The sequence below is a fragment of the Colias philodice genome, chromosome 3 (genome assembly GCF_061535455.1).
Source record: "Colias philodice isolate Cphi_HAF_F1 chromosome 3, ilColPhil1 Martin Lab GWU primary, whole genome shotgun sequence".
In the NCBI taxonomy this organism is placed as follows: Eukaryota; Metazoa; Arthropoda; class Insecta; order Lepidoptera; family Pieridae; genus Colias; species Colias philodice.
This window is the reverse complement of record NC_143088.1, coordinates 8196783-8223628: the sequence shown is the minus strand read 5'-3', so window position 1 is coordinate 8223628 and position 26846 is coordinate 8196783. Positions and strand designations below refer to the sequence as shown.

Genomic DNA, 26846 nt, shown 5'->3' with positions numbered 1-26846 from the left:
TTATTGTTACCAAGTTTTTTTTGATAGTCATAGATTTAAATATTCATTTCATATAAAAATAGTGAATATAAAGAAGAAATTTTTCTTCGACTTTCTTGTATTGTAGTACAAACTTAAAGAGCTTGATAACATTTATAATATTAGGGCTTGTGAGAGTATTTGGACATATGGCAGTTATCGCTTGATTATAGTGTACCTACTGTAAGTTTTTGGTCTATTCTTTCAATATTTAAGTACCTATAATAATTATCGCAATCGAAAGTTATGTGACTTAATTTATAATAATTTATTGTCTGTGTAAATATATGGCTCGTTGAACTTTGTTTTTATTGTAGTTGCAAAGGCTAATAATGTCGTTAGTCACTGTATTTTGTAAAACACAACCTATTTCTACGAATCTCATTTGTCATTTTTTACTTCATGTGAAGACACGGTAGAGACAGCAATGTAGGTTTAGTAGGTAAGTTTTTGCATAAAAAAATATTAATATACCTACAAAATTTTAATAATACGAAGTCGCAGTAGCAAATGTTGTTGTGGAATCAAAGTCAAAAAGTCAAATTTAACACCTTTGAGTTGTGTAATTGCGATATTTGCAATTACATTTTAACCTTTATATGAGGAAGCCATGAAGGAATTGCGAAACAGTTACCCTCAGGTTACTGTGGGCAACCACGGCTTATAAAATTGCGGCTTTTGCCCTAGGGTCAGGCATTATGGTTCATTTGCTTTGGATTGTCTTCGTTTCACGTTATCCAAGCTTATCAATTATCACATAGAATTTAAAAATTATTCATTTAATATAAATAGTGTTATCACTACTTCTCTACAAATATATATTATATCTGTGTTCAATTAACAGAGATGAATAGCCAAACAGCGTGTATGTTCATAATATAGAAAATACAGAAACCCTTAATAAACCCAGGCATGCGAATATGAATTCCAGAAATGAATTTCAGAACGCGACTAGTTTTTGCTCATCTCTTTGGATTAATAAACTTCAGCAGATGTAGAGAAAAATTGAAACGGAATACTCGCTACATTTCGACTCGATTTCAAATCGAGTTTTTAATCTGGCGTCAGCATAGATTGAAAGGTTGTTATCAAAGGTTTTAGTTATTTGGCGTCGAGCCAGCGGCAACTGTTTTGGTACATTGTTCCCGAGGTACTATATTTCTCGCGCATTCCTTGTATTAAATTGGTACTTCGGAACTATTGGACTTTATAGTGCTTACAACCTATATGTATATTGACGTTGGCAACAATTTAAAAGTATATTGCTGTATTCGTTAATGTTTATTTAAACTAGCCGTGCCTCCGGTTTCAGCTGCCGACACCATAGTCGACAACTTTCTTCCGTATTTCAACGCTTTATGCGTTGATTTTTAACACAACCAAAACAATACCCTCTGTAGAATGGCTGGTTTCAGCTATTTACGTTAAAGTCACGTTAAATAGAATTTCCTATTTATAATATTAGTCTGGTTACGAATATTTAATATCTTTCATGAATATTCAGAACTTAATAAATATCAGTATGTTCTGAAAGTCCAACATTTATGAAGTATTCCTGAATAGTCTGGCTGAATAATGCATTCGTGCTGTAGTAACTTAAGTATTTGCTTGTTTGTCGTAACATTTAAAAATGCACTACCTAGAAATATCGTTGAATTTAAATTTAAAATAGCGTTTGTACAAATGAAAATTTTCAAACTTGCATTCGATTTCTGCATTTCAGACGCTTCAGTCTCGAATTCAGAGCAAGTTTGTTGAAAATTTGTTTGCAGTTCAAGGAGTGTCGATACTTTGGGGATACTCGGAGATCTCGTTCGTGTTCTGTGTCATTTTATAATAAGTTTAATTTGAATTTAAATTCCCTTTTTAAAATGAATATACATATAATACCGAATAACGTTGATTTTATGTAGTAGGTACACACAAATTGGAACATAATATAATTTATTACCGTGTAACAGTTGATATTGAATTAAAACTGATAACAGATTTTATAATTGTATTCATTTATAACATTCGTAACGAATCGTGATAGCTCCACGTTTCAAAAGATTTGTACACACCAATATTTCCAATAATGGCGGCGCATTGAATTGCCTACCCTCATCAAGCTTAATGTTGCCAATCTATAAAGAAAATGTCAAAACACGAGAACACTCAAGAGCGAACGATCGGAATTTTCTGTATCAACAACCTCCTATAAATGCGAAAGTCATCATTGTTTCTATAATTGCGTTGTAAACAAACCTACCTAAATATGAATTCACAGTTTAGAGTTTATTCACAATTTCTATTAAATGTTTTAATTACTTTTTCTTACTTTCCTTATAGAGAAAATGGTTTAATTTCTAGGTAAATTATATGTGTAGACCTTGATATTGTAATAGTGATAACAATAGCTAAGTTTTGTCATGTAAATGTCGTGCGTATACATAACGTACAATGAATAATTATGATACCTCATAACGGGTCAGCACTATTAATGAAAACAAATTATTTATGCTAAAATTTATACAACAACGCTTCTGAATTCTGAAAGATTTGGGTGAATAAGTAGAGTTCGATTTTAATAAAATTGATAGATTTGGGAAAGTGATTCGATACTAATCTGTTCTAATTGTATTCAGCGGTGTGTCTCTTGACACATGATATGAAAGGTCAATCGAAAATTGTGTATTCAATATTCCAAGTACCGAATGCGGAAGAGAAGATCTTACGTATTCATATTAGTTCCCTCTCTTCTTTATAATAACTTGCCAATAACTTAATCATTCGTTTTAGATGAATATTGCTGAAATGAATTCCGCCTACATACGAATTAAATGCTAGTCGCTAGCGAGTGGCTGAATGTCAAGTTGCTCCCTCTATTCTTGGTTACGTATATCGTCGAGTGTTATTTTTAGATGGCCCTAAGGGTAAGGAGGGAACGCGCAGGCTTGAAGGTCAATGGTAGTTCTTATACTTCATATAATAAAGGAAAGTCAATATAATAGATATGTTAATGCCTTTTCTTCGCTATTATTCAAGCCTTTTCCTGTGAATGTTCCCTTTTAATATAGATATTTTCGTTGCCCAATTACGGCAGATTTTATGTTATTGTTTATGAATTTTGCGATTGAATTTATGAATATGTTAAATTATTTTAAGATCCGAAGTAAAAAGCATAATGTTCGACTAATCGCACACAGTATGCCTAAGGAAATTTTATAGGTCCTAAGAACCAAAATAAAAGGAAGCGTAAATATGTGAAAGTTGGCCGAAAGGAAAGTTTAAGCTGATAAATCCACAACCACGTGAAATTGCATGCTATTGTATGTAAGAATCACGTGAAATTGTATAAACAACATTCCCAAAAACGACGGCTTTACATTTCTAGCCTTTTCTTTTTGTTTTATTTAATAAACAGGAATTTCATATATTCATGATCATTAATTGTTGCAGAACTCGTACGGGCTTGGTAGACGCACTGCACACGATTGTGCGGCCGCTTCTGTGACTAGCAAGGTTTCGGGTGCACGGCACGGGCGGCGGATTGTAAGAATTATCACATTTATTAATTCGTTGTATTTATTGTACTAATAGTTAAGTAGTTAAGGAGCATAGAAAATGAATATAGATAATGCTATTTAATACAAAATAATATTGCGATGTATAGAATGTAGATATTGTACAGCTCAAACATTTTCACGGAAACTGAATTGAAACTGAAATGTTATTATAGGAAAATCTTTGTTTGATTGTATATGAAAGCGAGGAAATAGCGGGAAAGTTGAGAATATTGCTATACCTACAGAAACTGAAAACCGAATTATTTGTTTTAGTAAGGTACAATATTATTGACCTTTCAATAAAATTTCGAAGTATGACGATACCACTGTATAATGTATATATTTGTGTTATGGCTCGGAAAAGTAATAAATAAACTTAGAGGAAATATTATCAAGTTAGGGCGATACGTCATCCATAAGTATTAAGTATAGGACAAAGCTTTTGCTTAAAAAAGCATAGGTAGTGATTGTAAGTAGTAAATATTATGCGAGTCTTCTAATGTATTGCAAGATCTTGTTAACGTTTTCCGTTTTGCTTTCCCAATTTAATAAAGGTGTAATATGTGTACACGTTCGCGTGAAAAGCTTTTCGCTGTTTTATAATACTACCTAAGTACTTTGTGGTTGCAGTATTGTAAAAGGCTTATTGGATTACTCGTTTGGATAATGTTATAACATGATGTTTGTTCGCAGAGGCGTGGGGCGCGTCGTGTGGCGGCGGCGCGGGCGCGGGCGGCGCCATGAAGCGGCGCCCGCCACCATGACGTTGCCGCCGCCCGCGCGCCCCGCGCACTACCCCGCCGCACACCGCGCAATGCGCTATTACCGCATCTGGATATACGCGTGCAACGGGGCTCTGCTGCTAGGTGCGCTCGCTTTCTGCGCGGCAGCAGGCCGCGCTCTAGCAGACTACAGACGCGGGCTCGTGCCGGGCTTAGGCGCCGCGCAGCCCGGCTTTCTCTACGGTTACGCAGCGTTGCCTGTGCAGGCGGGGCTGCTACAGTTACTGGGCTGCCTGGCAGCTTTACGACTCTCGGAACGCATGCTTAATGCCTATTGGCTAGCATTGCTCGCTCTACTGGTCGGTGACGCTGCAATTGGGGTTTACTGGGTATTTCGCTTCGAACGGGTGTGTCGAGAGTTACGGCCACAGTTGCGTATTAGATTAGCAAAAGATTACGACACGGACGTTGATTTCTCCGAAGCTTGGGACCGTTTACAAAGAGAACAGAGCTGCTGCGGGGTGACGGGGCCATCCGATTTTGCAGCGTTAAATCGTACAATTCTGCCTCCGAGTTGCTGTCGAATACCAGCTCATACACCTGCTGTCACACCGATATCATTTTCCACGACGGCAACAGCTCCCGTTTCGTTCACCCCAGTTCATTGCATACCACACACGGCTGCTTGTGCGGAAAGATTACTTACTTGGCTAAGAAAAACTGCGGATGCTCTATTTGTGTTAGGTTATTGTGTGATAGCATTTCTCAAATTTTGTTTCCTTGGAATCCTTAGATGCGAAATTAAAGAGATGATTCAAAAAATAAGAATACTACGTAGCGAGTTGGGAGCTGGAGAGCTGCTCGACGGGAGTCCCCTCCACGGTGGACCCTTGTCACAAACGATAGTAGTAAATGCTGTAAATGCAAACGGAGGTGTCCGCACACACGGTGGTAGTCCAGAAAGGGCGAGCGAAAGAGAAGCACTTCTCGGCAGACCTTCAGAGCCTTGCTCGAGGCGTAGCGTGCACGAAGATTCATTAGGACCTAAAACCGTCAACGGTAATAACAATTGCGAAATGCGAGAATTGGCTCGAGGCGATTACAGGCCCCTAGCGACAGACAGCGCAGCGACTAGAATCTGACTAAGATGTTACTTGGAGCGGTTGTTTGGACGGCGGTGGCGTTCGTTCCCGGCCGCTGGCTTCGAGGCGGAGCCCCCAATGATGCACAGCATGCCTGTGTGCGTGCGTCGGTCGGGGGCCCGCGTGCGCCTCGACCACCGCCGCCACACGCGCTCCGAATTCGAACTTTAAACCTGGCGTGCCGGGCCAGTAGATCACTGAACATTCAATAGTATCGCAGTTCGATTAGTATCAAATTTGTCGTGATTATGTGTATTTTCAGGTTCATATTAGTAAATTGCAAACTGTTTCAGGATGGTTTTCGATGTTGTAGTGTTATTTATTAGAAACATCCTCGTTTCGGACCGTTACGTTAGAAGTGTCACGGGTAAAACGGTTTTACTCGACGAGCAAAGCTTGTGTTTAGTTCCTAATGCATGGCAGTTAAAGTATTTCTCGTGTAAGATTAGACGGTAATTCAATGTGAAGTACTTTTTAAATCATTGAGCGTGTTGATGACTCAGTGTTTGTGTGGGACCGACTTGGAGCTATGTACCAAAGAACATACTGTACAGTGTTATCATGAGCATATAAAAAGTGTAAAAAATAGGTTCAGTAATTAAATATTTTTATATTTCGCTTAGATATAAGTTTTGGCTTAAATTGCATTCTAATAAATTGTTTCGATTAATAATCTAAAAGTTTTTAAATTCATCTTATTAAATCTTTAGTGCTGTAGTTTAACTTTGTAATTTTTATTTAATTCCTAATTGGAATAAGAGTGACATTTTTTATTCTTTAAATTGATGTAATTCTAACGAACTTGCTACGCAAATTATTATTCTCGACTCAATGGTATTAAACGGTTTCCTTAGGTACATTTCCATTACGGTGTGATAAACATTTATGTTACAATTTATCATTCAGATGTATAAAGTTTTGTCTTTACTGGTTAAACATGTCCTAGTTTTGCTTTTCCTTTTAGATAGATTTATTATGTATTTTCATGGCAGAGACAGGCTGAACTGCGCAGCCTGCAACCTTATCGAATTTTAACATCAGCCACTGAGAATTTTTCTACTACTAAGATTACTTTAGACATTTCGAGGAAAACAAATGTTTGAATTGAAACATTTTCGAACAGGCGGAATATATAATGAAGTACAACATTTCTATTTCGATGTTGAATGTCGTTTTAAAATAGAGCGGATCTTCAGTGGCTTCTGATATAAATGTTGAATGTAAATAATAGATTTATAATGTATGTAACATTAGTAGAAGAGTACATTGCATGGACAGATTGACAAAATAGTACTGATATGAGCTTATACGACGTAGTGCCTACGATAATAAATGCTTAAACAATTAAAAGCAACATTTACTGAGTCTTTTATTTACGGCAAATAAACTTTCATACAATATTTAATGTCATACAGTTGTTACAAGAGTTTACATAATTTATTCTGTACAATGTGCTGATGTCTTCAGATTGATTGTACAGTCGGAGGAACTTGAATGGCTGTGTCAAAGAGGTGAAACCTTTGAGAAAAATATTGAATAAATAATTATAAATGTATCCCTTAGATGTTAGATTCACGAGTTACAGGCCGTGGGGATGAAAATAAAATACGATCTTATTGTTACGCGTGATTACCGAAATTGGACATAGACCATGTAATAATCGAAACTAAGATTTTATAAGGAACCAAATAACAGTTTACATGTTCATAGCACCAGAAGCTCATCAACATAGTATTTAGTACTATCGCCTCCATTACAATTATACGTAAAATAATAAAATGTAATCAATGACGGGGCTGCGCCTACTTTATCGATATTTCTAATATTTTTAAACTTAACCTTTTGCTTTTCTTTTCATCTTACATGCTGGAAAATTATTTTTTGTGTGATGTTTTCGATCGAGAGAGAAAGGCGCGGCCACGTACATTTGCTACCCAACTTAAATACATGTTTGTACTAATATTACTGTAACTTTTTAGAAATATTGTAACGATTATGAATTACTAATTATTATGTTTGCTTAGAGTAGGTAATAATTCTGATTTTATGCAGATAAATAGTTTTTTAATATTGTTGTCACTGAATGTACCAATCTTATTAAATTTGTACCTATATTCGGAAAGTTGAATAATTTGTAGTTAGGATCAAATCTACATCCTGCAACTCTTCCAAAACGATAAATTAACATGTGCCTTGGCTTATGAAATGTTATGTTTTATTTATAAAATAACACAAAAATATGTAAAACAAAATTATTAAATGAAATGTAAACCTCGTCACTGACGTGCTGCCTGTACCTCTTTTGTGTTGTTCTATTATGCTACTCATTAGTAATTCAGCTTGCATTGCGATTTAAGCTCAGTATTATTTATTATTCAAACCATAATCCACTTTTATAAGGAAATTTACTATTAGATATATAAATAAAACAACTGTTAAAATTTTATTTAGTTACGAATTACGCGTTATTACCAATGTCGGTAATATGAAAATTAAAAGTACAGTGAAATCTGGTGAAATTTAGAGTTTAAAACGCAATGCAGGCCTATAGAGTTTTAACTCTATAATGTATGTATGATTAATTTATGTCTACTTTTTAGAGACACAATTTATAGATATTATGTGTGTTAAAATTACAGATTATACTATGAACAACCACCCCTTAATTTGACCCTTGTTTTATATTATGTAATATTGTGTGTAATACTATCGAGTCCAGCTATTTAAATATGTACAGTTATTAAATATACTAATTATATCATGTATACAATATGAATAGACAACGGCAAGAAATTATTATAATTTTCATATCATCAGTATTTTCATACTATGTAATAATTTAAGTAGTTTTATTTTAATGTGTGTTAATCAATTCTTGATGTAGAGTTGTTGCAACTTTCCGAAGGTACGCACTAGGCGACTGAGAGCTAATATTATCATAATGAATGCATAAATTAAAGTTTGTTAAAAATGTTTGTTTTTATTTATTTAACGATCTTCACATGAATGCGTAAACAAACGGTCGATATAAGAACTCGTCGCTCATGAGCACTTGGTGAAATTTTCTTTTAAAGTGTAGGTACTAGAATTATTTTTATTATTTCTGCATACAAGTATACAAGGAATAAATATAATGATGTGCACTCAAATAAGCTTAATGTTATAAAGAGACTTACATAATCAGTTTAAAAATGTTTCATATAAAATTTTTCGAAGAATCAGAATTTGTGACGCTTGTTTGTAACTCAAGAACGGCTGAATGGATGTCTAGTTCGCTAGATTTATCTCCGCTTTAATTAGAATAACACATATTTTTAAGAACTACACAAAAATGTGGGAGCGAGCAGCTAGTTTTGAATAGAACCTATCCGTTCAGATTACAGTAAGATTATTATCACAACTTAAATTTGGACCTTGCCAAGAGATGTATTTTAAACGAACGTGCCACGATAAAAACCGTTCAGTGAATGGCAACCTTTATCAGATAAGTGTACTGTGTAACCCTCACTTCCCCGATGAAGGTTGCCCATTCATGCCGCAACATGGGTCGATTATCACCCTTAAAAATGTAATGTTACGTCCTTTTTATGCTCGCTACTTCAGAGAGAAATCTCCAAGATGAAATATGAAGTCATCTAAAATCTATTCAAAAACATAAATTTATATTTTTTTAATGTCTATTATTAGAACAATGCTTAGCATAAATAATGCCTAAACAAAGCCCTTTGAAGGCTTGAGATTAATAGCTTAAATGCATAAAGTGAATATCACACAAACAACACGACAGTATTGCTGACATCTTAACCCCAGGATATTACAACTAAACTAAAAGTGTTTAAAATTATGTTCACTGGTGGAAACTGATGGTTTTGGGTATTTCCTAAGATATAGCAAAAACTGAAAATGAAATCCCTGGGTTGGTTCTTAGTACTAGACTGAAGTAATAAGGTAAGAAATGCAATAAAAATGAAAGGAAACAACATAACGGTCTACGTTCAAATTAGATTAACCAATTCTAGAAACGATACTTACATGACGAAAGGCCTTTGAATCTTAAGTTTTTACACCTGGCTTGTTCTTTACTAGTTACTAGTATACATATACTTGGACGCCCAAGCATACTTAATAAAATAACTAGCTTTACTGATATAGGTGTGCTTCAGAATAGTCTCAAGACTTTTTGTTATTAACACTGTTTGTCCATAGAGCTCAAGAAGACTTGTGTAGAGGACTCTCGACCAGATGGTATTCTTGCTTTGAAGCGATAACAACTATATCATATGAAGTGATGTCACTACTCTGGACTTCAATTCCATACATAAATATCATATAAATGGAAAATATATTTATTAGAAATTTTCGTTTTGTATAACGCAGGGCAAAACATCTTTATTCTTTTTTATTCATCTTTATTATTTGGCTATAGTTAATTTCCGATAAGGTATCGAGTTTACTTTCTGATTAACTTCTGACACTTCCATCAAATTATGAAAATAAGATTTTTTAATAATACTACTTTTTACTACTGTTTAGCTCTTTTAATTATATTGTTATAGATTGCTCTACATTAATAATAATTGGTCGAAAATTAAAACATGATGATTTTTGATATAACAATAATATATTGCTTACAATAATTACATACTTACCAGTTAGCTAGTATTTTTCATAATAATGCGGATAGCACTTACAGAATATAAATTTTAATAAGATGTTTGAGTTGTTGTAGCCGAGGTGAGTTTTTGGTTTAGACTGAAATTTTATTCGGAAGTCAAATGCTACTTAATAATAAAAAGCATATTGTTTGATTTACTTTATTCGCTTACTTGGACTTTATCTTCTGTGATTCGATATGTCCTATCCACATTAGCACCGCCAATCACCAGAACGTCACCATCTTCAGATATTGTATTACGAACACATGATGTATGGAGATGCCTGGAAATTGTTGATCCACTAAATTTCGTCATCTGGCCCGTTCCAGTACTCTTTCTCAGCTTTTCATATTGTATTGCAATTTCGGCGCCTACTTTGGCATTGTTCTTTATGAGGGCGATGTCTGAAGGTCGTTAAGGGAAGAAATTGTAGTAATTAGCTTTACAAGTATCGTTTTAGGACTAGCTATTCGTGTTCCCATAAATTCGGTTTACAAATGGATCTGTAATTAACAAGTGTTGAAATTGTAATGATAGTGGGATTGTTTGTTTACAATTAAATAATACTGATAATGATTGTTTGCCGTTTTGATAGAATGATAAGAGCGGGTATTAAATACGTTTATGGCACTTTGAAATGAAATCTTAAATATTTACAACAAAATGTACCTACTCGTTTCAGTGCAGTTAAAAAATAAGTGTAATTCCAAAATCTTTCTTTGAAAATCAGTATAACACAATAATTCGGAAAGAACTTGTATTCTCAAATATCTTGCCAATTACATAGAGATATGGAAGTACAAAGCAGTATTGAGATAAGGTAATTGCATGTATATTTAATTTGTTTTATTCGTGTGCAAAATTACGGTTTCTCAGCAGAGCAGCATACTTATTTATTCATTATATTAGGTACCCGCGTTTTGTAGATAATGTTCTCTGCCGTTCCTTCTTGCAAAAAGCACATTTTGATTGTATCTATTATTCCTTACAATAAAAAAAATTTGGGTCTGAATTTTTTTTATAAAAACAATCCAAAATACATTGTTAATCTAATATTATTTTTTTAATTAAAGACAAACGATCTGCAAATTTTGTGGTTTGAGTTAAGAAGTGGAAATATGGAATTTTTGCCTCTCCCTAACTCGCCCTCACTGAGCAATAAAAGGAATTAAAGGCCTTAGTGCGAAGTGCGAGCTCATTCATTTCATTTTATAATTAAAATTTCAGAAATTTTCTCTTGGAATAATATTTTAAATAAGGGTGGATAAAATTTGCTGAAGAAAACGATATTTTTATTGATTCTCGTCATTGTATGTGTACACTTCTTAAATTTTATGAATTCTGTCGTTTAATCATGAATGTGTTTTCCATGCATTTAAATTTATAAATTCACGAGATATACAGGTTGTCCCACTATTGGTATACCTACTAAGCGCGAAGGGACTTGTAGTTTTGCATACACTGATCACGTAAAAAATACTTAAACAACAAAATTACGTCAAAAATTTTTTTCTAAATTTTCCCTGACAATCCATGTTTTCTTCTCTAGCTTCGCGCAGCCGGCATATACCGCTTCTGTAATGTTAGCATTTGGCAAAGTTGGGCGGGTTGCTTGTTATGGGTATACGCATAGAGTTTTTAGAATTCATCTATTTGAAAAAAAAAAATGCGTCTGGAATTTTATAAGTATTTTTTACGTATACTCAGCGTATGCAAAACTATAACCTCCTTTGAGCTTAGTATATTAACAGTGGGACATCCTGTATATATAATGATATATCATTACATAATATATTTATAACTACAATAGATAATAATCGATATCAAAGACCTGCATGCATAGGCTCCTTCAATCTTGTGGCCGTAATACGCCTACATGTCAGAAACTATTTGCCCTCACGCCCCCAACATTTCAATGAATAATGCAGGATCCTAATTCCGTTATTTAGGTTACGTGTTTTTAAAAGGATACTCGTATTTAATGATGCCCCGCCTGTAGCTTTAGAAACTGCATCTAGCAAAAATGGTGTAATTTCTTTTCCTCGGATGCATCTCCTTTCAGCTTCAAGTAAGGCGTTAGATATAGCATCTTCTATTATTTTTTCTGTAATAAATTTACAAAATTAGGTTTTCTCATATGTCATCGTTTTCGATAAAGTCTAGGTTTAACTTAATTTTAAGTTTTTCAAGCTGGCAATTTTTAATCACGTTTTATAGACCGACGGCTTCCACATGCACAAGAAAATAAATTTGCATTCATGAACTATAACGTATTAACATGGTCAAAATATAATTCACCATCCATTGCAAATTCTTCAGGCACAGGAACAGCAACAACGGTACCCGACGAGAGATGTAATGAGCGTGCTGCGTGAAGGACGCGAGCTGCGTGCTCTGCGCTGACTACATTGTACGGGGCTTCATGTCCTGATCGTCTGGTGTAAAATGCTGGAAATTGTTTTGACTCGCCAAACGAACACACTGTTACACCTTGTGTTTCCTGCAAAACAAAAAATAAACTATGTAAAAAGCTTAATATTTAAAGTCTAAACTGTTATTTTATATATCTTTCTATCAAACATGAAAATAATTACGTACTATAATGAAGCTTCTCATAAAACATATATATTGTCAAATAACAGTAGAATGATTTTTCAATAAAGACTTCTCTTAAAAGAATAAATAAGAAAACGTAATTACCAAATATTCTAGAGTTTTCCCAATATCAAGAATGGATTTAACTCCGCTGCATACAACTAAAGTTTTGCTGCGACCAAGTTCAGTAAGGTCCGCTGACACATCCATAGTATTTTCTCCATCACGATGGACTCCACCTTTTAAATAAAATTTAAATATTTATTCGTTTAGTTTAAATAACCAATAATGCCTATTGGTTGTTTCAACTAAACGTGGAAAAGAGAAGCAAAGACGCTTTCCTTAAGAGAAATCATTCGAATAACAATGATTTAAATGTTTATTTCAGCCAGGGGCAATTTTCTGCACAATTAAAATTACTTTTGAATGTTATAATTTTGCGACTTATTGTAATGCCTCGGCCGGTCATTGTTTATTGAAAATTAAACTCAATGCGCGCAATACTCGTTTTATCGTGGTCATAATTTTCTATATTGTCACTATAATTAACTGCAATGAGCTCGAAGCTGATTTCAAACTAATTTTGCGATAATAACTGTAAATTTCATTTTATTATACACTATGTACGATCTAATGGTTGAATAAAACTTGCATATAATTGGGTATAATGGAACTGCAGATCGCATTTTTGTTACATAAAACCTATGTCAAACAGCTATGTCATTTTAATTGGCGAGTAGCTAGGCGACATGGTATTCTAATGTTGATAATTGAAAAATAAAAAATTAAATTAAGATTTAATTTTTTATATTTAAATTATATCATTAAAAATCTACACCCTCAGTAGAACCAAATACTTATATAATTTAAATAAGATCGTTAAATACCATCACATACTTCAAAATAACTTTCGATAAATGATTCTCTATGTCCTATGACTATACACTGATAGGCTTTAACACCTCGTTAAAAGGAACATTTACTTGTAATTGTAAGATAATTATAACTTTCTATAACATTGTAACGGCTCGACGATGTATTTATATCTCTTTTAGGGTTCCGTACCTCAAAAGGAAAAAACGGAACCCTTATAGGATCACTTTGTTGTCCGTCTGTCCGTCCGTCCGTCCGTCCATCTGTCAAGACCCTTTTTCTCAGGAACCCGTGGAGGTATGAAGCTGAAATTTATATCAATTACTCAGGTCTACTGTCCCTTGAAGCTGTGAAAAAATCAAACTTCTAAGCCAACGCAATCAAAAGATACAGCCGTTTATGCCGCAAATTTTCGACACTTGCAAGGGAATCAAAACCTACAGGGTGCTTCCCGTGAACTCAGAATCTTGAAATTTGGTACGAAGCAACGTCTTATAGCATAGATAAAGGAAAAATTACGAAAACCATAAATTTTTAGTTACATCACATAATATATATTTTTTTAATAATTTTAAACTTACTACCACGGAACCCTCGGTGCGCGAGTCCGACTCGCACTTGGCCGGTTTTTGTATCATCACGCGCTAGAAGCCTCCGCCAACGTTGTTCTTCGAAGTTGATACTTTTAGTAATTAATTAAACTTTGATCCTTGCTAGTTTTATTTATAAATTTCATTCAACTCTGCCAATAAGAATTGTATTTTTAACACATATGACTTCATCTAACAAAAATACTAGCTGTGCTCCGCGGTTTCACCCGCGTGGCTCCGCTCCTGTTGGTCTTAGCGTGATGATATAGAGCCTTATAGCCTTTCTCGATGAATGGGCTATCTAACACTGCAAGAATTTTTCAAATCGGACCAGTAGTTCCTGAGATTAGCGCGTTCAAACAAACAAACAAAAAACTCTTCAGCTTTATAATATTAGTATAGGTCACTTTGCTTGCAATACTTGCAATTCAATATTAAAATGAATTGAAGTTGCTTAATCTGTAAATAACTCGTCAATTTTGGAATTCAGAAGCAGTTAAATCATTCGATCCACTATCGTCAGTAATTGAATGCATTTCGTGGAAGCGTATTGCACCATTCATGAATTCCTATTATTTTACAATGCCAGTAATCAGATAACATAGCCATCGTAATGTGTGTTGTGCATGAATCTAAAATCTATTTAACAGACCCGTTATGGCACAATTAAATTTCATGAATACCTATTAATGTGATTTAAATAAATATTATTGGGGAGAGTTGATTATAATAATCATTTTGCACATTGAATACATATACAACGTTATAGAAGTCTTTATAGCGATAAGTTTTAGTATAACCATGGACAAATATATAACGTAAATATTATTAAATATCGTTTTTGAACAATTAAATAAAATAAAACTGTTGGCTGGGCTATTATGTAAACATTATTATTCATTCAAACACAGTATAATTTCAACACCAAACGTATATTGTAATGAACGCAAATTGTTCTCACATACCTATTCCACCAGTAACAAAAACTGGTATATCCGCCAATTCAGCAGCAATGATTGTTCCTGCAACAGTAGTGGCGCCATCTAGCCCGACCGCCATTACCATGGCTAGGTCTCTCCTGGAAGCTTTAATCGCGCCTTTCCATTGAGCTAAGTTCTCTAGCTGGTATGAAGTTAGGCCGACCGTCAACTGCCCTTTGAGTATAGCTATTGTAGCTGGTATAGCACCCTAGATTAAAGGAAAAATAAAAAGTACGATTTAATATATAGGTAAGTTAATGAATTCGAATTACAATTCTTGAAAAAAGTTCATACTGAGAGGTAAAAATAAGAATTTCTTATTCTTGTCTCCATATTTTAATTTCCAGTGTGATAACACTCTCAAGACCAAGTAATAACAATCCCAACTAAGACAATCTCCAAAACAAACCATTTACTTTCATTACTAGAACTTAATCCATTTAATAAATCATTAGTTAGTTGGAGACAGAAGATCCTGCGATACGGTTTTAATAACGTCTCCGATTGCGAGTCCTCCCAAGGCGATAACGCAGTAACAATGGGTCAAAGTGTGACGTACGTAGCAACGGGATTAACAGCGTCAAAGCCGCTTAAGTTCAATTAAGGCCACTTCAATGTCCGGAGGCTGTTTCAGTGTATGTCAAAGCTTATGTGTAAGCATACGGTAATGCGTAGATTGTGGTTAACGAGATATAAATAGCGGAGGACGAATATTTGTGTACGTACGTCTTATCTAGAGTGGTAAAGGATTTGTAGGTTGGTACAGCTGTAGTTCGTGCAAGATTTACATTAATTTCTTGGATAGAATATTTGCATATGTTCATCGAAATTAAAAAAAAAATATCTTCATTCATTATATTTTAATCTTACAATAAATACGAATCACTTTCCTGTTTAATTAAATTATTATAACCTCTCTTTTTCCCGCTTTTAAAATATATAGTAAATTTGTTAGATCTTTGTAAAATAAATACATAGTCGGCACATGAGCGGCACTACATGATATTCCCATTTCACAAAACGTCAGATCTAACAATTTATCTCCAACAGTACCAACTCGCCCCTGTCGGTTATGTGCTTTTAAACAAGTGAACTTAGCGTGTAGTAACGCAGTTTTAAGGAAGTGAAATCTACTTTTAAACTTCGTGTGATCTCACAAGATTGTAAAGGGAAATAGTAGCTGACAATTTTCTTGGCATCCTCGCTATTTCTGTACAGCAATTTATATCCGTGTACTCAGTTTTCTTGTTAGAGCCATGTTAGAGCTTACATTTTATGACATAAAGGAAATTAAGTTTGAAAATATTGCTCGACCTCTTATACTGCTGGCTTTTTAAGTGTTTTTTGTTATTTCTTGGCTTGATATAATAAATGTCGTAATACAGAAGAATGGTCTGTAGGAGTAACATAAATAGAGTTTTTAGTGTCACATAAATAGAGAATATAAAACGGAAAACGTAGAAATTCACATAGAAACATTAAAATGAATCTTGTGTAATAATATCGTTGTTGGTTAAGAACATTGATTTTATAAACTACTATCTATAGCGTGAAATTAGGACAAGTAGAGAACAAATATTTTTTTCTTTTATATTCGCTGTCATATATATTATTTTTATTGAATAGTTTATTCGCGGTGAGGCAATATTGGTTATAAATATTTTAATGGATCCCGTATGCCAAAATCTAATAACAAATGCAGGATGGTAATTATGTTTGATGGTATAATAAAAATTTTATCTGAATTTTTATAGCATAATATGACAACGAAATTGACGGCGAACCCGATACCAACAGAAACAATATTATGTTAGTTTCAATAACAGGATAGCAGAATTGTTATAATTATTCAGAATTACGTATTTGAATCGTTGTTATTATCAAACATTTTAATATTTTAAGTAGGCTGTAAAAAGTACAAGTGTGCCTTGTTGTCTCAATATACAAAATAGTTTCACGAATTCTATGAATTTCCTTGTGGTGGAGGTGATACAATAAAACATCGTATATTGGATTCAGAAATATTTTTTCCTCATTATTAGGATATCTATAACTAACGTTTAAGATGACCGGGCTGCGTTGTATGTAAGACAGACATAGTTTTATTATATTGTTTGCATTATTATTTATTACTTACTTGGTTTCGAATAATATTTTCAACTTCTAAGGCCGTCTCTAGATTCTTCGGATACGGCATTCCGTGTGTAATAATAGTGGATTCCAGAGCGACAATTGGCTTGTTATCTTTTTTAGCACTTTGTATTTCGTCGGAAAATACGAGGGGTGAATGCGCACAGAAGCGCCTCGTCAAGCGTATCAAACCAGCCAAGTGAGGACCGAGCGAAACTCTCAGTAGACACGCCATTTCTGCTGAAAATAAAGCTGTTGTAAATATTACGATACCTTTAAGCATCTTAAGGGACATTTTATTTTGGCTTTCGTAAAAGGTAACATCAATCAGCCTTACAAAATACATGAACATGAGGATTAAATTGCTTTCAACCTTTTCCTTATGCGATGTTATCTTATATAGAGTGACAGATGCTTCGCACATTCTGGACACTAGCTATTACTGCTATAAGGTATGCTATTTCAGTATCTATTGCAATATCAGAAGTAATAGAATTAATTAAGTATCTGTTTGATAAACTTAAATATTTTTTTCGTAGTAAACATAAGCAACAACACTAAAAGAATTCGATGGGATTACATTTTGTAAGGAAAATATACTAAAAGGTACACCGTATGAAACATATTTAGGTACATGTTTTTTCGGTCAAATAAAATTAGGTCAAGTAATACGGCTTGAAATTAATTTATGTCGAAAGCCGGTGCCAGATCTAATAAATCATACTGTATTGTTATACTGGGAAAGCGCATTTACTAAACAGGCATAAAAAGGAAGGTCAAAAATTATGAAATAAAGCATGACACAGCTGAATTTATTTTTATTTGGATTTTCCGATTTCTTTTATGCACTTTCATTCATTAATTAATTAGGATAGACTCGCAACAATTGGTTATTGTGTGTCTGTTATGAAAATTCTAAAATATATTTTTATTTTACTTTGAAGATGCAACTGCGTGCTCAAAGTAAGCGCTTTAAAAATAAAAGACTATAATACATATAATCCTTGTCATCCTTCAATTGATATCGTCGAATGTCCAGTAATTAATTCATTTATCTTCCATATTGGTAAAATTTTATTACAAATTACATGATTCCATCTGCAGAGCGGATAGGCTAGGAGGATAATATATTTTATTGTTTTTCTTATCCTACACACTTACATCCCTTCCGTTAACACGTTTATACGACAAAGCTACGAACTCAGAGGAATAAAGGCTACGAATATCTCCGATACAATACAAGTACAAATCGTAATCTACTTTTCTAACAAGAATTAAGGGCAGGATTCAGAATGTTCTTTTTAGTTAATTCTTTATTGATATTATTCTCGTATTCTTATAAAGTTGTGAATCGAATCGCAAAATTGTATACCAGGTATGAAATTGCAAACTTAAATCACCTAACGGCACTGCATTTATGCCGTGACCTGAAACTCAATTAAACTACACCATTAATCTACTTCAGTGTTCCGAGAGCAAGATTGATAATGTAATTAATCAATTAAATGTTAAAAGAGTGCTTTAGAACTCGGAAGTCTGTGGTTATCTGTATCGGCAGGCCCAGTACATTAATCATCATAAGTCACGCCACTATCATGGATCCCGCCCTGTGATCATTTTTATAACGTTCTACTGTGGTTCTACCAATAACTCTTTTCAGGGTAGTTTACGCGACGGGAAGGCAAATGAGTTGACATTTCGTCTAATGGCAACACATGCCGCACAAATATATCAACAACAATCTCTTTCAGGATTCTGTTATATTACGTGTGTGGAATCTGTGTGCGCAAGCCGCAGAGCCTTCCTATTGTTAAAATCTGTGGTTAAAATATATTATAGGCTGTGTAGATGTAATGTTTACCTAATTAAGAACTAGAATTATAACCTTAATGTATCGAAGTGTTTGATATTTTTAACTAGATAGACATACACACATTTCTACAACTGCAACGAACAAAAATTCGAATAGAAAATAGAAATCCAATTTAAACTTTATGGAAACGAAAGAATAGTAATTCTATTAAAATCCTTGTTAGTTGAAGTATAGGTATATGCCTTCATCGAACCGTGCTCTCTAATTACAGGGAGTCACATTGGCATTTCTCTCTACCTTGTTAAATGGAGAATTGAGCTTTATTTGAAAGGTCATGAAAATCGTAATCATGCTCATAGACTACAAGCCCGCATAGGACAAAAATATGGGTCAAATGAACCACCAGGGGACATATCTAGAACGATAGCAGAGCAAAAAATAATAAGATTCATCACTATGCCGTCACTTGTAAGCTGTCCAACTGAGTGCAGATGAGAATTGAAAAGTACAGGTAGACTCGGTAAATTTTGGTCATATATTTTTGTACGGCATTCTTAACCATCGATAGATCCATTAAAAATAATAAGAAACTGCTCAGTGCCGTACAAAAATGGTGGTCCACCAAGTCGGAATTTTTATTTAATTTCCGAGAGTTACCGGGGGTAAATTTGGTCATTTGACCATGTACGGCATCTGTGTCATACTATTGCTATACTGCTTTTAATCCATTATTCCGCAACGCCGTACAAAAATCATGGGGACAAGGGGAAAAAATCGAGAGTTGCAATCCCCTCTCTTTCCCCACTCCAGGGGGTCATTTGACTAAGTACGGCTTCGGTTCCAAAACATTATCTAGCACTCAAAAGTACTATTAAAAGCAATGCCGTCAAAAAATAATTGTTCTTTTAAATGTATACCAATAATCATCTTAATTTCATCGAATTCTTGATATAAAGAGCTGTAAGGTCATTTGACCCTGTACGGGAACTTTTTTTTTAACATGATATTGTAAAATTCAATTGTTGTATAGTATTGCCGTTCAAAAGAAACCGTTCTAAAAAAAGTTATAGAGAAATGCAAAACCAGAAATTCTGTTAAAGTTTAAACATCGTAGATTAATGAAATATAATAGTTTTCTACACTTTATCCGTTGTTTTAAATAGTATTAACATAGATAAATTAGGAAAAAACGATGCCGTACATTTTTGTGCAGACCACATCTTTTAGGCTGATGAAAGCGACGAAAGCTACAATTTTAAGGGTGCTTTATGGCCATTTGATACAGTACGGCATTAACATATTTTTACCCAACTACGGCAAAGCAAAAGGAGGGTTATGGTTTTGACAGGTCATGTATGTATGTTCATCTATTCCCTCGTAACTTCTAAACTACTTATCAGAATTCGACAAATGACATATCATTAGAAGCGTCTGAATTGTTCACTGGATAACCAACGACCAGCTAGCTAAAGGCTATATGGGGTTTCACAAAATCTAATGTAGCGCCCTCTAGCGGACAAAACATACAGAGTAAAAAAATAAAGTTAAGATAAATATGCCATGTTTGGTATCATTTGAAAGCGCTTAACTTGTACATTTTGAATATGAATATATTACTAGCATTTGCTTGTGACTTTACCTGTATTCATGGACTGATTGCATATAATTCACATCTTTTCGTTCATAGCTTTTTTATTAGTTCATCAATTTAACGGAGTCCATTCCACCTGACTGTCAATTTCCAAGGTGATAATTAACCACCTCGAGCTTCTTAATATTAATGTATATTTATATTTTATTATCAAAATATAAAGCAAACATTTCGTTATATGGATTTTTTCTTTTTCAGATTTTTCCCCTTTGAACCAACGAAAATGTACGGCACATGAAAAAATATTATCTATGCATAAAATACTTTAAAAATAAATGTATTTCGTGTTGTGTCAAATGACCCCCTGGAGTGGGGAAAGAGAGGGGATTGCAACTCTCGATTTTTTCCCCTTGTCCCCATGATTTTTGTACGGCGTTGCGGAATAATGGATTAAAAGCAGTATAGCAATAGTATGACACAGATGCCGTACATGGTCAAATGACCAAATTTACCCCCGGTAACTCTCGGAAATTAAATAAAAATTCCGACTTGGTGGACCGCCATTTTTGTACGGCACTGAGCGGTTTCTTATTATTTTTAATGGATCTATCGATGGTTAAGAATGCCGTACAAAAATATATGACCAAAATTTACCGAGTCTACCTGTACTTTTCAATTCTCATCTGCACTCAGTTGGACAGCTTACAAGTGACGGCATAGTGATGAATCTTATTATTTTTTGCTCTGCTATCGTTCTAGATATGTCCCCTGGTGGTTCATTTGACCCATATTTTTGTCCTATGCGGGCTTGTAGTCTATCACGTAGTTAGTTAAATTAAATATTTACTGTTATTAAAAATTAACGGTGTCTTCTTGTATGGGGGCGTTAAATGTTCTTACTGTTCTGTGTTAAAAAATTACAATAATTATGGCGTGATTATGGCATTGGCATTGGCATGACAACGTTATGCTAAAAATTAATAACGTATCGTAGCAACAATTTGTTTATGTTTAACAGCTGTTTTCTAGACAACGACTGTGTCACATTTATATTTTATTATAACGATATCTTCTTTTTTCTATTATTGTTATTTATCGCTAAGGTAAGCAACTTTTATATATTATACTGACTTAAAATATAAGCTTAGAAATGTTCGTTTCCAATGGCATGGACATTGGACATATCATTTTAATATAGAGCATCAAGTTGAATTCTGTTCAGCCATCAATCTATTATATTGCAGACGTAAACATAAAATTGTCATAAAATTGCTCTTATATATTTGAAGACGCTTTGTTGATTGATACAATACAATACTGTGCAACTGTTTGTCCAAATTGTTAGTGAAATGTAACTTTATTGAAATATAATTAGATTTAAATTTATAAATATAAATTTATAAAGAATAAAAAAAATTCGATCACGAGGCGGGACTCGAACCCGCATCCTTTCGCGCCATTCCGGGGCGGATGCCTGACCAACTCAGCCACTCGTGACCCTCCAGAGCAATCGAATTTATTCTATTCCTTCAGTTTTATAATTAGATTGAAAGTAATCACTATAGAAATTACAGGAGCCTAAATGGATATTTATATATCATCATAATTGTCCCTATCATCGAACCCTTCCTGAATCCCTTAATAAGAATACCAGTTAAAACTAGTTAATTATGAAAAATATTTATTGTCCTTTAACTTTAGATCATGGCGTGGGGTTTACCGAAATTGCCCGGATTAATGTTTTCCGACCCAACAAAGACCCAACATCATATACGAAGTTCGCTTCGCTATTATCAAGGCCATCGGTTTCCGGATACTACGCTGAGAGGTCCCGGTGGTACGGATACGGATGTGGATAGCAACGCCTTCGCCTTGCCCGAAGATTCCGTCAAGTATGTCTTGATATCTCTGTTTTGGGTGTTTTTAATAGTGTGCGGATTTCGTAACGCGGATTGCGCAGTACGTGTAAAATCGTAGAAAAAGCACGCGGCACACGAGAGATCCTGGATAACAACAACAACAATTTTCCGCATGCGAATCTATCCCGCGTGCGTATTTCAGGCTACGCGCAGACATACAGCGTTCTGCGTTCCGCGTTCTGCGTTCTGCGTTCGTCAGTTCTGCGTTCTGCGTTCTAGCGCACACAGGAGCCGTTCAAGACTTTTGCGTTCTATTTCGTGACTCTCCGCACGTGAAACATGTCTCTCGAAAGTTCATCTTCCGAAGATGAAGCCTTGCTTTTGTGGAGTCTAGAGGAGTCAAAAAAAAGTAGAAAATGTTGGGTACACCCTATCAACACGAAACGAGATGATATGGGAGAATTTAGTATTCTTATGCCTGAGCTGCTTCAAGATGAAGAGAGATTTTATATTTATTTTCGAATGTCAATAAATAGCTTCAATGAGTTACATGACTATGTAAAATCTGAAATAGAAAAACAAGATACCAATTGGAGAAGACGGACCAGCCATAGCGAGAACGCGAGTTCTTTGTAATTCTGTACAGAGAACGCGAGAACGCAAGCGTTCCGAATGACCGCCGCGGTCTAACTGCGTTCTGTGTGCGCCGGCGCTATAGATCCTTCACATTACAAAGAACGCGGAACGCAGAACGTAGAACGCGGAACGCAGAACGCTCTCTGTCTGCGCGTACCCTTAATCTCGTGCACTTTGAGACATTGCCGAATGCGTACATAAAATAATACCGTCTTGCTCGTTATTTATAAAAAAAAAATTAATACAAAACTTGAAAAGTTATTTTATCAATATCAGAGGCAAGCTGTTTATCATCACCCATGTAGGATGGCATAGGCAAAATTGTTCATGAATATTTAATATCCGTATATTAAATATTCATTCATATATTATAAGATAATTTTCACAAAATTTCGGTCATGTGCTCTTAGTACTATAATTTCAAATTGGTATTGAGATAAAATCAACGATTCAATGTTCCGCTTTATGAATAAAATGAAATATTAAGGTTTTCATTGCGTTAAGGCTAGAAAAACTCCAAATAATATACATCAATTATGTATGTTATTATAGCGTGCTCATATATCAAAAGTTACAATGGTATTAATTAATAATGAGTATTATAATAATTTGTCGTACCTCGGGCAATAAATTTTGCCTGTTAACGTTTCCGGGTCGAATTTTCTAGTAACTAGTGAGAATATTGATTAAACAACGTATAAAGCTATGTATCAGAAGCCAACTGCAATAAAGCTTGGAATAAAAAAGCAAGAACGCGATAAATATGTTGGCGCGTACAAATTAGAACAGGCAGGGGCTAATTAAAGCCTCATAATTTACCGCCTTTGTTGCGTGATAGTCACGGCTATATGTTTTACAATTAACCTCGTTTTGAATATACACATAGATATACTATTAGCTAAATTCTAATATAATAAGGTACTAAGTAACTAATGCTAAATGAAACGTATTCATTGTTATTTTCTCTATGAGAAAACGCATGTATAAACTGAATACAGAATGTATTGAAATCTTATAGAAACAATATATACTATCGTTAACCGTTTGTCTTTCAACACGAAGATCTTTCAACAAGACAGATGAAATTTACTGGCCCACACTGTACCTGCTCTGAATGAAAATTTCCTATGTAGTAAACACCTGAAACACTCTGAAATAAGCCCCGTCACCCCGTGTTATATTTTTTGCAAAGTCATTCTCTAAAGAGAGGAAATCGAGATGTGAATTTGATAGCGCTAACAGATTGATTGCTTGCGTTCAAATTTGCGAATATCTTTGGAATTGCAGTTAAATTTCCAGGATTATTCGAGATTTTCCTCTTTACTTACTTTAACTAGATTATACCATGAAAAAGAGGAGCATAGACAGCTGCTTCATTTTACGTAAACGATTTTGTCCCAAACATTTTAATATTGATACTATGTTTTCAGCTATGACCCATCGCTGACGTACGGTCGCGTCAAGCAACCAGCTCTTCCAGCGGTGATCCCGCATTGGGTGCATTACGACAAACGGTGCTTAAACTTCACGGCATTCTTCAAACAACCAGTGTTCGAGAATCCAGACGAACATTACAGAGTGCGCGTTGTCAATATCGTTTATTTCCTTGAAGATGATACCCTTACTGTTATGGAACCCAGAGTTAAGGTAAATATAATTAGTACATAAATAAACGTTGTACGTCGCGCCACTTCATTAATTTTTTTTCCAAGCAACCCCGTTTGCAATGCATGCTGTGTTTTTTCAAAAGGTTAGGCAGAAGTGGATTTTGATCTGAGCATAATTTAAAACGATTTGTAGCTACTAGCTATTGAGAAATTCTGACAGATATATTTAAACATCAAGTCTAAAATTAAAAGGGGTATATAGGTGTGTTTAAATAATGGTAAATTGTATGTAGGTATAGGAAGAAATAATTAATAAGTTATAGTAACTACGCTACCTTCATGATAAACGAGGTGCGACATGCTGAAAACTCTACATGATTTGTAACTATAGGTACCTACTAAAATACATAAGTTTGTGTGTAACAGATGCTTGAATAATGCTAATATTGGAATTAGTTCCATTTACAACCATTGTGAAACTCAAATAACTTGTCATAATCAGCACCATAACACGTGGCCTTTAAATTGTTTTGCGACATTAATTTGCTTCGACTCTATTATTACGCCGTTCCACAGAAATGGTACTACGTGAAGCACTGTATTCAAGTTATTAATAACTCGCTAAAATGTCAATGCTAAAATAACCCCCACGTGCTTAGCCACGTACCTACTGCCTACCCTGTTTGACATCCACAACAATTACGTAGTAACGAGTAAGCGATAAAGTACATTTGTCACGAAACTTCGAGGCATTGCGTCTGATATTAATCAATCACCTGGGAAAAACGAGGGATAAAAACATTGGAGGGTTTTAGATTGATGCGAAAAAATATGAATGATGCCCTGATGTGTTTGGTTTTTGTTTCGAGTGTTATAAGTAATGAACGAGACGAGAGCTTTCGTTCAAAAGCGATGTGGAGGATTTTTTTATGGGAAATATTTAAATTTTTATTTACAATTCATATCACGATATAAAGCACTACTGTATAATATTTCAACATTTATAAGGTTCGATAAAAATATTCTTGACATTTGTTCCGTCTGTGTTTAATTTTCAATGCAATTTACGAAGAACTTATCTTTAATAGACAAAAGTTCTTTAGAAAATCCGTGTTCATACTAGGTTGAAAATGTTGTTCAGAAAATAAGGCGCCGAGTTGTTTGAAGTTTCTAATTACCCTTTTCGCTTAACTCGAGCACTTTAATAGCAACGATTTTAGATCGTAAAAGCAACACAAAGCTATGAAGTCTTTGACTCACAGTCATGTTGTTGTATAAATCAAAATATAAAGAGGTTTCCTTTTCAATATTATAAATAAGATCAGTAAATTGAGTTGACTAAATGTTTCAATAAATCTATTTGCGTTACAGATAAGTTACTACATCAAACGTTTGAGTAAACACATAAATAAAATCCACGTTGTTTCCTATCAAAATGATGGGCTTGCGAATTGCTTTCTGTTTGACTCAATGCAGTAAATATTTGAGCAAACGAGAGTTGCCAAAGGTCTTTGTTATTATGTTTAGCTTTTAGAATAGTTATAAAAGAAGACCGCTATTCATGCCATAGATAACAATGAAACGCACAATGCTTTCAATGTTGGATTCTTTTAATAATTGCGCTCATTCAGAAGACTACGGCTTTTATTGTACAATATCAAGCGTATAATGACGTCATTTATATAGTATGTAATTATTTTTCAGTTTAAAAGCTGTTTATAGAGTCGTAATTGTATTACCATAAATAGTTTCTGAAAGTGGAGCCCTACGATAGGTTGAGAGGCGAAAGAACAGATAATGCTAGTGTTTAAGATCACAAATGGAGACTTACATTCTTTAGTTTTTTCTATGCAGCAAACAATTATCCTCATTCCAATTCCTTTGATTATAATTATTTGTGTTCATTGTACTATTTTACAAATTATAATTTGAAATGAAAGTAGGTATAGGCGTGATAAATACAATATTAGACATTTTTCAATGCAAATAAGGTAATTTGCAAGTGCATAATATTTTGTGCAGGTAAAGATAAGAAAACAATTTATAAATGTTATTTATAGATACAAAAATAAGACCAGTTTTATGTA

At 34.2% G+C, this 26846-nt stretch overlaps 3 protein-coding genes across 5 annotated transcripts in view; 2 read left to right on the top strand and 1 right to left on the bottom strand.

Annotated features, from left to right (window-relative positions):
• The window catches only part of LOC149489824 (uncharacterized), a 58482-nt gene extending 50473 nt beyond the window's left edge, over positions 1-8009 (top strand). For both annotated transcript variants that reach the window (XM_089714600.1, XM_089714599.1), the window contains 2 exons: positions 3460-3552; positions 4260-8009. In XM_089714600.1, the coding sequence (XP_089570726.1) occupies positions 4327-5430 (1104 nt within the window). In that variant the 5' untranslated portion in view covers positions 3460-3552; positions 4260-4326 and the 3' untranslated portion in view covers positions 5431-8009. The remainder of the gene's footprint in view (positions 1-3459; positions 3553-4259) is intronic.
• Positions 1-26846, bottom strand: part of LOC149489823 (uncharacterized) — a 105200-nt gene that overhangs the window by 74467 nt on the left and 3887 nt on the right. Inside the window, exons 2-7 of one of the 2 annotated variants that reach the window (XM_089714593.1) lie at positions 17261-17490; positions 15109-15331; positions 12786-12919; positions 12384-12585; positions 12058-12189; positions 10257-10489 (exon numbers count right to left, since the gene is read on the bottom strand). In XM_089714593.1, the coding sequence (XP_089570719.1) occupies positions 10257-10489; positions 12058-12189; positions 12384-12585; positions 12786-12919; positions 15109-15331; positions 17261-17488 (1152 nt within the window). In that variant the 5' untranslated portion in view covers positions 17489-17490. Of the gene's footprint in view, positions 1-10256; positions 10490-12057; positions 12190-12383; positions 12586-12785; positions 12920-15108; positions 15332-17260; positions 17494-26846 lie in introns of both variants that reach the window. The other variant, XM_089714594.1, reaches the window with a different exon arrangement.
• Positions 22335-26846, top strand: part of LOC149489815 (EF-hand domain-containing protein 1-like) — a 48546-nt gene continuing 44034 nt past the window's right edge. The window contains exons 1-2 of the mRNA XM_089714616.1: positions 22335-22549; positions 24583-24799. Of these exons, the coding sequence (XP_089570742.1) occupies positions 22362-22549; positions 24583-24799 (405 nt within the window). The 5' untranslated portion in view covers positions 22335-22361. The remainder of the gene's footprint in view (positions 22550-24582; positions 24800-26846) is intronic.